Source organism: Struthio camelus, chromosome 1, assembly GCF_040807025.1.
Source record: "Struthio camelus isolate bStrCam1 chromosome 1, bStrCam1.hap1, whole genome shotgun sequence".
In the NCBI taxonomy this organism is placed as follows: Eukaryota; Metazoa; Chordata; class Aves; order Struthioniformes; family Struthionidae; genus Struthio; species Struthio camelus.
The window spans coordinates 1,687,279-1,699,787 of NC_090942.1; the positions used below are offsets into that span (position 1 = coordinate 1,687,279).

At 54.9% G+C, this 12,509-nt stretch overlaps 1 protein-coding gene across 4 annotated transcripts in view; it reads left to right on the plus strand.

Moving 5' to 3' along the window:
• AHCYL2 (adenosylhomocysteinase like 2) overlaps positions 1-10,851 on the plus strand; it is a 118,830-nt gene extending 107,979 nt beyond the window's left edge. For all 4 annotated transcript variants that reach the window (XM_068944521.1, XM_068944436.1, XM_009679290.2 and 1 more), the window contains 7 exons: positions 1,209-1,279; positions 1,787-1,881; positions 2,744-2,842; positions 3,646-3,714; positions 3,797-3,875; positions 5,458-5,578; positions 7,199-10,851. In XM_068944521.1, coding sequence (XP_068800622.1) covers positions 1,209-1,279; positions 1,787-1,881; positions 2,744-2,842; positions 3,646-3,714; positions 3,797-3,875; positions 5,458-5,578; positions 7,199-7,205 — 541 coding nt within the window. In that variant the 3' untranslated portion in view covers positions 7,206-10,851. The remainder of the gene's footprint in view (positions 1-1,208; positions 1,280-1,786; positions 1,882-2,743; positions 2,843-3,645; positions 3,715-3,796; positions 3,876-5,457; positions 5,579-7,198) is intronic.
• The last annotated feature ends 1,658 nt before the right edge of the window (positions 10,852-12,509 follow it).

The following is a 12,509-nucleotide window of genomic DNA, read 5'->3' on the forward strand; positions in this document are numbered from 1 at the left end:
AAGGACGATTTCAGTTTCTGCAATCACCCGCCCCTCACAAACCTCTCCTCACAAAAGCTGACACAGGGCTGAAAGCACACGGTTGTCCCCTCGCACAGGCACCGTGCAATTATATCCGGCCTCGTTTCCTCCAGGTAAAAGTTGACTTCTTGCAGAGATGCTGCTTATGCTTTAGAACGTGTACGGTGGGATTGTAAATACAAGAGCAGTCATTTTGCAAAGTCCCAGAAATATGTGGAGCCTTATTAAACACACAGCCTTCCTCTCTAACAGCAAGCTTTCAAAGGGCTATTACGGTGCAAAGAGCGTCTAATGACCCCTGCTTAATTAGCAGATCTGATCAACTTTCTGTGCAGCCTGTTTGCTTTGCAGCCTTCACAAGTCTGCAGGAACCCAAGAAATATAAGAAAATGAGCTGGAGTCTGCTATGCCACATCCAGCCACAGAATTTCCAATTTGTTCATTTAGTCTTTTACAGCAACAGCTTATTTGATTCTGCACATGCATTCGCTCTCCTAGGGAGTTTGCACTGAGACAAACTGTAAATGGGACATGCTGAGAAATCCAGCAGGAAGAAAATTACTTTTTTTTTTAGTAACTATGATTTTGCAGCTTGCGAGAATTGCAGAAATAAGTTCTCAGGAGGACTGTCAACAAATCCTAAAAAATGTTGGCCTTGTTATCAGATGTGCTGAGTACACCTTTCTCATTAAAGTCAGTAAAGACTTGCTGAGCGCTCAACACTTCCGAAGATTATGTAGGTGCCTAAATATGGATTTACAAAGTTATGTTAGACTTCTGTGGGTTGTAGTGTTTGGGTTTTTTTTCCAAGATGATCTAAGTCCGTATCAGAAAGGATTCTGCAGCAGGAGAGTATATCTGCATGTTCTGGAAGTACTCTGTAGGAGTAGTAGCTTTAAAAAAGCTCTCTTGCTCGAAAATTGAGATTCTTTGATCCACGGTCCTTGACAGAAAATGTGAAACCCCCAAAATCTCTTTTCCCATGACAGGCCCAAGTCCTGTGAGTTAACAACTCCAAAAGCACTCCTAGTGGCCTGAGATAGTTGTCCCTTAGCATGCTGCATTGCTATTTTGCAGTCTCTGGCACTGAAGAGTTAAGATGAGCATCTGAGAGTCACTTGAGCTTTTTTCTGGTTTTGGCATGTTTTTTGCGGGTTCTCAAACTACATTGTTTTTTCCCCTCTTAGCATGGATGGATTCCGGCTTGTGAAACTCAATGAAGTCATCAGACAAGTTGACATTGTCATCACCTGCACAGGTATGCAGTCCCCAAGGCCAGGGGGCTGGTTGTGAGGGATGTGCGCTTGATAATCAGGTCCATCTTTTTCCAGCGAAAAGCAGCAATGAGGGCATAAAGATGGGGAATATCTAATTGCTTCTCCCACAACTGCAAGTGGTCTGTGCCCAGAGATGCACCAGAGAGCTGCTTCTTCTCATGGCAGTCCAGGAACTTACTTGTTCTGTCATTCTTGCTTTTTTTTTTTTTTTTCATGATACAGATAGCTGCACTGAGCTATGGAAAAGGGCCAACTAACAGTCAAAGGCTGCAGGCGAGCACTGAGGGACCACCTCAGATACCCTGGAAGCCAAGGGCAGCGCTGTGCGTCTGGCCTCAGGTTGTTTAGGGAATCAGCTGAGGCAGCAAACTTCTGCACACTGAACACCGCTAAGACTGCCTTGCTCCTGCCACCGGAAGTGCTTCACTTGTTGCAGTAGAAAGAGTCGTTTTGCCGTTCGTATTGATTACCAATGTGCTGTGTTACAGGCAACAAGAATGTGGTGACCAGGGAACATCTGGACCGAATGAAGAACAGCTGCATCGTGTGTAACATGGGGCATTCCAACACCGAGATCGACGTGGTGAGCGCTGGCGGGGCCACTCGTGCGAGGGGGCAGGGAACAGCGCAGGGTGGCCACTGCTCGAGGGTGACCGTGGTTTCAGGACCCTTCAGGAGCAGTGTCTGACCCGCTACCACGTCCTCTGGCAAGCTCCTGTGAGGAGTTAAAATAATCCACTGCTCCCCACGTCCCAACTGACACCATCAGACGTGTCATCGTCCTTCCTGTGATCTCAAAGGATACTAGTGAGCCAGACATAAACTACCTCAGCTTCCAGCTTAGTGCCTGGCGTACGCTAGCCTTGTGCCTTCCCTTAGAGAGTCAATGACTCACCTTATCTAGCTTAGTGCCTCTGCTTTTGTATTCTTTCGTCGTGAAGATCCAGCCAAGTGTTCGACGTTGTGCAGCACAGCGTGCTCACCCCCATCTGCGTGACTGAACAGGACTGACATCTGCTCATCTGTGTTAAGAGAGAAGCAGAAAAATACGAGAATCTTGTCTGAACGCCAGTAGAGAATTGCTCTGCCAGAACCACACATTTAAAGCCACTTTCTCTGTGCCTTGCTGTCAAGCCCACCTTGCTGGGAAGAAGTGACCACAGCAATGCACGGTGTAGTTGGCTTTTCAGCCTGGCTTTCAGTCAAAAGACCTTGAACAATAATTGTTGCTAGAGCTTTGATGTATTTGAAATCATAAAAATAGTTCTTAGGTTATGATTCATAAAGGTTTCATTGGTCTGGGACTGAGACTGGGTCCAAAGGAAACTATAAGTCCAGAGCAGTGTCAGTGAGGGCCCGAGTTGCTTCCTTTTTTCTTCCTATTATGTAGCTTCTCTTTTCTGAGGTTTTGCCAGTGCTTTAACTATTTTAATGCCATGTTTCAGGCAAGCTTGCGTACACCTGAGCTGACTTGGGAGAGGGTGAGATCTCAGGTAGACCATGTCATCTGGCCAGATGGGAAGAGAATAGTCCTGCTGGCTGAGGTGAGTAGCATACAGAGAAGGAGCAGGACTAGCAATCTGTTCTCTGCTTCTGGAGAAAGAAAGCAAGGGTTGAACGAGCAGCGGTGCCAAAGCGCTTCCAGAAATCACCTCCTGGGCCTCAGCAGCTCAACAGTCCCTCTGATTGAAAGCACTTTTTTAACCCTGTTTTGGCCAAAGGGTTACACAACACAGAAAAGCTCCTATGTTTTTCTTTATCCATCCCCAGCAGCATCCCACCACAGGGTATTTAATCAGATTTTCACTTCTAAATCATTTTATTGAGCTGTAACAGGAACCGATGCCTTGGGATTCAAAAGCATGTGATTTTTCTAGGGCTACAGCCCAATCCAAAGCACCTGGCTGCTGCCAAACTTTTGTTGTGGCTTTGAAGGACACAAGTGGCTGTGTTCCCCAGCATGTCTTTCTGTGAGCCCCATCTAGTCATGCTGTGGCCCCTGAGAGTTCTCAGACTAAGCTGGGACCAGCTGCCTAATATGGCAAGAAAAGTTCTCAGGCAGCCTCCCTGTGCGAAGTAGCAATCTCTGGTAAGAGAGCAGCGTCCTAGCTGTGGTCTGGTTCAGTTTAACCGCTGGTTACTTCCTTTAACCTTTCCCTGTGCCAGTAGAATCCCTTGGAAATGGGACCGTTCACTTCAGTCTGAGCAGTGACACAGCAATGTTGCGTTTCATCCCAGAAGGGACGCATTTCACTGGTGGTTCAAATGAGTTCCTGTGCCTTCTCTGCAGTCTGTAGACTATTTTTGATGCCGTGTTGAGATAACAGTCGTTTTTTTGCCTCCCCAGGGCCGCTTGCTGAACCTGAGTTGTTCCACCGTCCCCACCTTTGTATTGTCCATCACTGCAACCACTCAGGTGAGTAAGGTTCAGGGCGAGCAGAAGGCAGTGTCTCACTCCATAGCGTATGGGCGTTACTTATCTAATTGTCTTCTTCCAGGCTCTGGCTTTGATAGAGCTGTACAATGCTCCAGAAGGCCGCTACAAGCAAGATGTGTATTTGCTGCCTAAGAAAATGGGTAAAGGTGTACTTGTTGCCTTCTCGTTTCTTTAACCGAGATGGAACAGATGGGAGATTGTGCCAGGCTGGGCTGAGGATGGCAGGGTGTTGCAGTCTCCGGAGCGTTCTTGTTTACCTCCCTGCCAAGCTCCGGGTCTTTCAGCAGGTTCCTCCCACTGTGTCTGTGCCCTTCGCTAAATTGCATGTGTTGCTTCCCTGCCCCACCTGGGGAAGACACACCGATGCTCTTTGCAGCAGTACATCTGGGGTGATTCAGGAGAGTTTTGCGTGCAGGGCTTCTGCTGGTAGAGCTGCGTTAGTTGGCTGCGAAGAAACGTAGCCCCTGACCAGCAGCTCTGCCAGCAGAATCCCCTCATGAAGACGCAGCTATACGGGCCACCAGGGGCTTTTGCTCTACAGCTTGTCTTTTTTTGCATTAATTGTGTTTTGCTAGACTAGATGCAGCTTTGTCCCTAGCTTGTGTGTGTGTGTGTGTGTTAGATACCGTCGACCAGAACTGTGCAGTGTTTTCCTGTATCAGAGCATCCCAAGTGGAGCGTCAGTCTGTCACATGCACCCTCGTCGTGGTGGAGTGACTAGAGAACTGCAGCTCCGGTTTTAAAACCTAACTGCGTCCTTACGGCAGTGTGTCCACCGTTTGCTCAGAGGGAAAACATAGAGCTGGTTTCGGACACTTCTCCCGGCCAAGATTTGAATGTTGGCTGCCACCTAAAATGTTTTTAAATACCGCTCAGTGTGGTGCAGGTGTACAATTAACCTCAACAGAAAACGTGCAGCCTCTTAGTCTCTTACTAACGCAAGCGAGAGGTGTTTATAAGACACTGAGCGCTTCCAAATATTAATGGACTCCCTTGGCACTGTGAAGGTCAAGGGAAGTATAGCTTTTATCTTAGATGCAGAGAAATGGAGTCCGGGAGCTAAGCAGCTTGCCCAGAGACACTGCATAATGCAGCAGCAGACTCCAGGCGTCCTGCTAGCTCCTCCCCAGCTGCTAGCAACAAACACCTTCTGTGAGCTGGGACAGTTCGTAGGAGTTACTGCTTTATACTGGTGTTTTGGCTGGGCTGGGAGAGCGTAGTACTTCTCACCGCTTTGTAAGATCAGTATTGTTTCAGAGGAGGGCTGTTGTTCACTGGGTTGCTCTGTCTATCTCAGAATCCGTAGACTTGAACCCCTTGATTTTCTCCATGAAGGGTGAAAAGCAGTCCTGCAGTTTTACAGGACAGGGAGGTTTCCTTGGCGCTGTTGAAGCTGGTGACCTGTTTCTCCTGCAGCGCTTGATGAAACCGTTGATATTGAGATGCAGGCAGATAGATGGAGGAAGCCCCTTAAAGTTGCTGAGGTGCTTGAAGCGCTCAGATGCGGGGAAGTCACCTCTGCAGCCAGCCCTGCGCTTCTGCCTTGGGCAGAGCCGCAGGAGAAGGCAGGCCTGGCGCCGTGGCTGTCACGGGGCGCAGACGGGTGGTAAAGAGTGGTGCCTCTTGGAACTGGTGCTTTTGGGAACTCTTCTTAAGAGTGCGAGGGGACTCAGGGGCTCTGCCTTATTCCTACTAACTTCCCAAGGCTTGAAACTGTTTCAGATGAGTACGTGGCGAGTCTTCACCTCCCAACGTTTGATGCGCACCTGACAGAACTAACAGACGAGCAAGCAAAGTACCTGGGACTGAATAAGAACGGGCCTTTCAAACCAAACTACTACAGGTGCCGCTCCCAAACCCTCTGTTTTCTTCCGCAGTGAGGCTACGGCCCACGTGCTGGCGGGGCGGGAGGAGGGACCGGGTTGGGGACTGTTTGAACAAGGGGAGATGCTGTGGTTAAACGCGATCCCCTCGCCCGCTGCGAAGGTATTGCTGGCTTGCCGCTCGCTCCCGTGGCCGCTCAGGAAGCGGCAGAGGGGCAGCCCGAGAGGGGACGGCGCAGCTGGGCTCTGACCCAGAGCGCTTGGCGGGACGCAAGCCGTTTGCAAGACAGCTGTCATCCTGAGGTGGCAAATCGCAGAGCAGTGCCACCCGGCCAACTCAGCTGACAGCTTTTATTTTTAAGGACTGACGAACGCGAGGCGGTACAAAGCAGCGTTTGGGCCTCGTTCTGGGGCTGCTCCGACGAGTCCGGCTCCCGGGCTCCTCTGCTGGCGCGGGCCGGCCTGACCTGCCCTCCCGCCGCGACCTTCGGAAACCTGGCGCTCGGGTTAGATCACGTTGCTTTTACGAGGCAGGCTGTTTTCCACGTAGTTAGCCTTAAAGTCTGAATAAAGCTGAATACACTTGCAGCGCGCTCTTAAAACACGCTAGTACTGATGTGGCGTCTTTTCCCGCCCTGGGCTACGTGCAGAACGGCGGTGCTGCCGCGCAGCCCGGTCCTCGGGCGGAAGAGCTTCCCGGAGTTGAGCGGAGTCTCTTCTTTGGCCGGTTTCAGCGCGTTGTGGCGTAGTCCCAGCCGTGGGGTGGGCCTGGTCTGTCCTGGGCGCAGAGCAGCGGGGAGAAGTGGAGGGTGACGACAAGTTACCTGCACCGCGGGGGGATGAGGCTGGCGCCAGCCATCTGCCGCGGGTTACGGATGTATCCAGACAGCTGCAGCTTGTCACCCGGCCTTCGGGTGTACTTGTTTAAGCCTTCAGTTATTAAGGGCAAAGAGCCAAGTTTTCACGAGTTCTCTCTTCTGACGTTTAAACGCCTAGGACTGGAGGTGAGCAGAGATTTGCAGGTGCGTTAGCCTCTTCTGGATGCACTAGGCCATCAGACCTCATCCCTGAGTGACTCAACAGCTAACTTAAAGTGAGGTTTATCCAAAGCCTCAATTCTCCACCTGTAAAAGTGAGGAAGGAGAAAGCACCTCTTCCCTTGGCCGGCTTCTGGCTGTTACACGTGTCCTCCTTCGCGATTTGAGTTCCCTGCTTTTAATTTCCAGCCAGATGGGAGCTTTGTGGCAGCCAGCGCTCAGGGCATCTCTCAGTCTGCTGAATTAAACCAGTTGGAGTCAGGCACCTTCCATGCGTCTTCTGCAGTTTCGGAGCCGACTTCAGCGCTGCTGTTGCCGACGCGTGGCACTTGGGCGCCTGAGTCAGTCGGGCACCTTTGAATTTTATCCTTCCTGCGCTTGAAACGAGAGGCAGAGTTCAAGCGCGAGGCAGCCAAGGGCAGGTGTCTAAATATAACGTGGCATTTGCGGGGGAGGAGATGGGGACTTAGGCCCTTTACAAATAACCTCTGTTCTTCCTTGGCGTCTACCCCTGCTGAATTGCGCGCGTTCGTGGCGGGGAGCGCCGCACGGTTTTGTTACCCAGAGGCTAACTGAAACCTCGTTTTCTTTCCTCTTTCCCAGGTATTAAATTCCTGCCGCTGTAGCCAGCAGAAGCGTAAGGAACAAGAATCCAAGTCTTTTCTCAACTACTGTACAGGACGAAACAGCGCAAGCTTCCTAATTTAGAGCTGGACTTGCTCACGTAGTAGACAGTGTGTTAGGTTATTTATTTATTAAACTAGAATACTGTACACGCGGCCTCTGCCACTGGTGTTTGTACTGCCACGGGACTGGGAAACGGTTGATTTATTTCTGCTTTTCTTTTTCTTTTTTTTTCATTTTCTCTTTTGGTTGTTCGTTTGCAGGGGCTGGGAGGATGGGGAGCAAGTGATGTGGGGAAAGGAAGAAGCTGGTTGGATTAATTTGCTGCAAAGTATTTGTCGGCTTCAAGTAATCCGGTGTCGCTGCTGGTCCCGACGACGCGCACGGGCGGAGGGGGGATGCAGGAGGCGAGACTCGAGATCCGATGCCCAGGTCGCACGTTACTTTTGCTTTCCTTTGTATCTGACCGTTTCTTCCATTGGAGCAGGAGCCGCGGCAGTCACGACAACTGCAGTCGGTTTGCAGGGCAGGAGGGCCTCTGCGCTTTGATATTTTCGTGCCATTTGAAAACGAAACTCGCACAACCTTGTTCGCTCCAGATCCTGCTGAAGAGCCTGGCGCTGCCTTAGTAGCGAAGCAGTAAATCTCGCCGGCAATTGCCGGGGAAACCTCTCTTAATTCTGCTTGCTGCCCGAGGGACGGGTCTGCCAGCGAGCCAGCGCATTTTGCCTTAGCGCTGCTGAAAGCTGTAACGAAGGGTCCAGTCGTTAGCGAGGGAGATCCCCCAGCGCACGTTAGGAGCCGGTAGGGCAGAGACGTGCCCACGCCAAGGCCGTCCCCGAGCGACACCGCAGGGATGGCGGCGGAGGGCTGAGACCCGCCGACACCCCCTTCTTCAGCAGCTCCGCAGTATTTTCCTGCTGCTTATGTCGAGTGCCAACCTTGGATGAGTCAACCGAAGCTGTCTTCTTCACGGGGCTTTTGCGTGGCGTTTTGTGCCCACGCTCGAAGAGCGGCCTGGCCGCTTGGCTGACAGCGGCTGCTGCTGCTGGCGTTTCGAGGGGGCTCTCCGAAACGCGGCCCCGGCTCGCTGTCCGCGCGCGCCGCCGAAGGAGACAGCGGCGCTGACCACTTTCGAAGGCCAACGTTAACACGAGGTCTTTGCCGAGCTGAGTTTCAGTCCTCGTTGAATCAATGCCTCGTTCCGTAGAAAGACACCTGTGGTAACGGAAACATTTCCCAGCTTCTCACGGGAGCTCTTGGAGTTTTATTTTCTGGTAATACTTGTTTATAACCTAATCAAATCTGGAATTCCCCTTGGACTGTACAAGACGTACCCCCGAACGCTCACCACCCCTGGTTTGGGTGCAGCGATCAGGATCACAAGCAGAGTTCAGCATCGCCTCAATCATGTCAAGTCTTGATGGATTAAGTCAGAGCTGTCAGAGAACAGAGTTGTCGTAGTGACTTGTTTTAGCCCAAGATGTCCTGCCCGAACGCTGCAAACAGCATAGCACGCCTCTCGGGGGAACTTGTGAAGTCTCAGTGTCTCGTCAGAATCACTTCTACGGCTCACGCGGAGAACGTGGTCCTTCTTAAAAAGCGCCGGAGTAGTTTAGGTAGCTCTTAGCGCCCCTGTGCTGGAGACCTGAGCACGTGGACGTCACCTGTGGTCGCTGCGTCAGTACCCGAGTACTGTCGCCACGCGAGAGTCTTGTTTTGTCCTCTCCGACTCCTTTGGCATCATGAGAAGGGGAATTTTTTTGTGGCAGCTTGTTCACGCACAAGAAAGGACAAACTGTGGAGTTACGGCCTCCGCCACCGAGTCTTGATGACGAGATCTGAAGTCAGCTTGTCCAGAGTCCGCTTGTCTTCGGAGCAAGTTTTCTAGTGTGCTTTCTATTCCAATTTTCTCTTTGAAGAGTTTGCAACTTCTCAACTAGCTTAACTAGAAAAGTAAGGGATGCATCAGAGAGTGATCGTTAACCACAAGCTCTAAATAATCTTCACTCACTCGTGAATTTTATTCGGATCGTGAGATTTTTGGGAAGAGTCCACTGAACTATTGTAAACTTCAAGTTTGGACCTGTTTTCTCACCCTGGAATAGCCTAGTCTGCAACAGCCAACAAACCGAGTTTCTTTTGTTATTTGTAGGTTTGTGGTGTGAAATCCTGCTCTCGGTGAAGTCATTCACAGACATCCCCTTGGTCTCTCCGGAGCTGGGATTTCACGCGAAGGCTGTGCTGCCCGAGTGGGCTTTTCCCGTTCTGGGTGAAGCCCCGGGAACTTCTCCACCCATGTAGTTTCGAGGTCTCGGACGTGTTGACTGCACACGTGGAAGGGGTAAAGGGAGAGAGGAGGTTCGCAGCGGAGGTTTTCATCTGCGCGCCAGCCTCGTCAGAGCAGAGCCAGCAGCCGGGACCTGGGGAACGTGCCGCCTCGCGGGAGCACTGCCCTTTCCTGGAACGGGCTCGGAAAGAGAAACGCGTATCCGATACCTCAGCCCGCTCTTTATCCCTTGAGGTTGCCACCGGCCTGTGACCCTGCCTGTTGACCAAGCGCTTGGTCCTTCTGCTCTCTCTGTGCTGAGGCCGGCTCCGGTTATCCCTGTGCTTCCTGGGACCTCCCCAGCCTGGCCAGCGACGCCGGGTCCTGGTCCAGGAGCGAAGCCCAGCCGTTGCCCGCAGCAGCCCGCAAAGAAGGGGCGCCTGCACTAGGGACAGGCGCGTGAAGGACGCCCAGGGTCTGGTCCCGCTCCGAGACCTGCTCCGGTTCCTGCTGCAGCAGGGCCGGGTGGGATCCCGGCGGGGCGACGCTTCCCGTTCCCCTCGGGGGCGGCAGGACGGCGGCAGCCGACGGCCCGACGCAGGGCCGCCGGCAGCTTTCCCTCCGCTTTCCGTGCGATGAAGGCGGCGACGTCGGCCTGTCTTTGATGTCTCGAGTCAGATAGGGAACGCAGGTGCGGGGTCGCGCTGAGCGAGGCAGCCCTTGGCAAAGGGGCTCAGGGACGCAGCGGGATCTGCCCCAGGAAAAGCGCTATCCATCCGTGTGACCCTTCGCTACAGCTCAGACCAGTCGCTTCCCTCCCCTGTGTCTGTCGCTAGTGGAGCATATGGTGGTGCTGTCCTCATCCGTGAATTCGTTCGTGCCGATTTTTTAAGCCCACTTTATCCTCCGGGTAAATAGAAGGGGGGAAAAAAAAAATCGTCCCAAATCTCGATTTTTTTAAAGCTTTTCTCCATGTCGTTCCGCTTTTTCGCTTGCTTGGCTTTTCCTAATCAATCTGGAATCCTATTCTGTGATCATCTCTAAATTAAACGTGTAATGGCTTTTTCTTTCTTTCTTTTTTTTTTTTTTTAATGTAACACATTTTTAAAGAATTAGGAAAAGGAGGTTTAGGTAACACCAGCAAAAATTGTATAAGGAAAATAATTCTGTTCTGAACTTTAGCAACCGTAGGACAAAACCTGTCCAAAAAAAAAAAAAAAAAAAACCCTGCCATAAGGAAATTAAAACTTTGGAACCATAACATTTTCAAAAGGATGTTTTAACTATTAATGTATGAGTGATTGTATTAGATCAGCAATAAAGACTCTGTAATCTCAAAACGCAAATAAAACATCGGAAAGGCGAGTGTCTGCGGCGCGTGCTTGGCGGCGGGGGCCGAGGCCGGCGCTGCGGCCGCCGGCTTTGCCCAGAAGGGAGGCGCAACCTGCCCGGGTTTTTTAAAAAAAAAAGCGGGGGGGGGGGCAGAAACCTGCGGGGGCCCCTGGGCAAAAGCGGGCGGCTTTCCAGCGTCCTGGTGGCTCCTTCCGCCGCCCCCGGGGCCGGGGGCAAGCGGAGGCCGCTGGCTGGGGTTACGGGCAGCTGTTTCGCTCCTGCTCCTGCGCTGCCCTTGGTGAAACCGGGCTGAATCGTGGCTGGGAAAAGCTGTTGCTTTTGCTGCGACGGTCGCCAGCGCCACCCCGGCCTTTCCCCGCCGCCGGACGCATCCTGCCTCGGCGCTGCCGCCTTAGGGGATAAAGGCGAAGGCTGAGAGGCCCCCGGCGCCTCGGAGGGGGCTGGCGGCGCCCTGGCGGGGACAGCGACCGGGGCGCGCTGCCCAAAGGCGTCTCTGCCCCCCCCGGGACCCCCCCAGACCCGCGGTGCCCCGAACCCCCCCGTCTCTGCCCCCCCCGGGACCCCCCCAGACCCGCGGTGCCCCGAACCCCCCCCGTCTCTGCCCCCCCCGGGACCCCCCCAGACCCGCGGTGCCCCGAACCCCCCCCGTCTCTGCCCCCCCCGGGACCCCCCCAGACCCGGGGTGCCCCGAACCCCCCCCGTCTCTGCCCCCCCCCGGGACCCCCCCAGACCCGCGGTGCCCCGAACCCCCCCCCGTCTCTGCCCCCCCGGGACCCCCCCAGACCCGCGGTGCCCCGAACCCCCCACGTCTCTGCCCCCCCCGGAAACACCCCCCAGACCCGCGGTGCCCCGAACCCCCCCCGTCTCCGCCCCCCCCAACCCGCGGTGCCCCGAACCCCCCCCCGTCTCTGCCCCCCCCGGGACCCCCCCAGACCCGCGGTGCCCCGAACCCCCCCCGTCTCTGCCCCCCCCGGGACCCCCCCAGACCCGGGGTGCCCCGAACCCCCCCGTCTCTGCCCCCCCCCGGGACCCCCCCAGACCCGCGGTGCCCCGAACCCCCCCCGTCTCTGCCCCCCCCGGGACCCCCCCAGACCCGCGGTGCCCCGAACCCCCCCCGTCTCCGCCCCCCCCAACCCGCGGTGCCCCGAACCCCCCCCGTCTCTGCCCCCCCCCCCGGAAACACCCCCCCAGACCCGCGGTGCCCCGAAGCCCCCCCCGTCTCCCCCCCCCGGAAACACCCCCCCCAACCCGCGGTGCCCCGAACCTCCCCCCCGTCTCCCCCCACGTCTCCCCCCCCCCCAGACCCGGGATGCCCCTAACCCCCCCCGTCTCTGTCCCCCCCCGGAACCCCCCCCAACCCAGGGTGCCCTGAACCCCCCCGTCTCCCCCCCCAAACCCGCGGTGCCCCGAACCCCCCCCGTCTCCCCCCCCGTCTCCCCCCCCCAAACCCGCGGTGCCCCGAACCCCCCCCCTTGCAGCCCTGCACCCGAAGGACACCCCCCCACACACACACCCGTGTCCCCGCCCCCTCCGAGGCGCGGCCCAATGGCGGCGTGGGGGGTGTGTCCAGCGGCCCCGCCCCCGGGAGGCGGCGGACCAATGGGAGCGGCGGGGGCGGGCCGGGGGCGGGGCGCGGGGAGGCTCGGCCCCCCACGTGCTCGGCGGCGC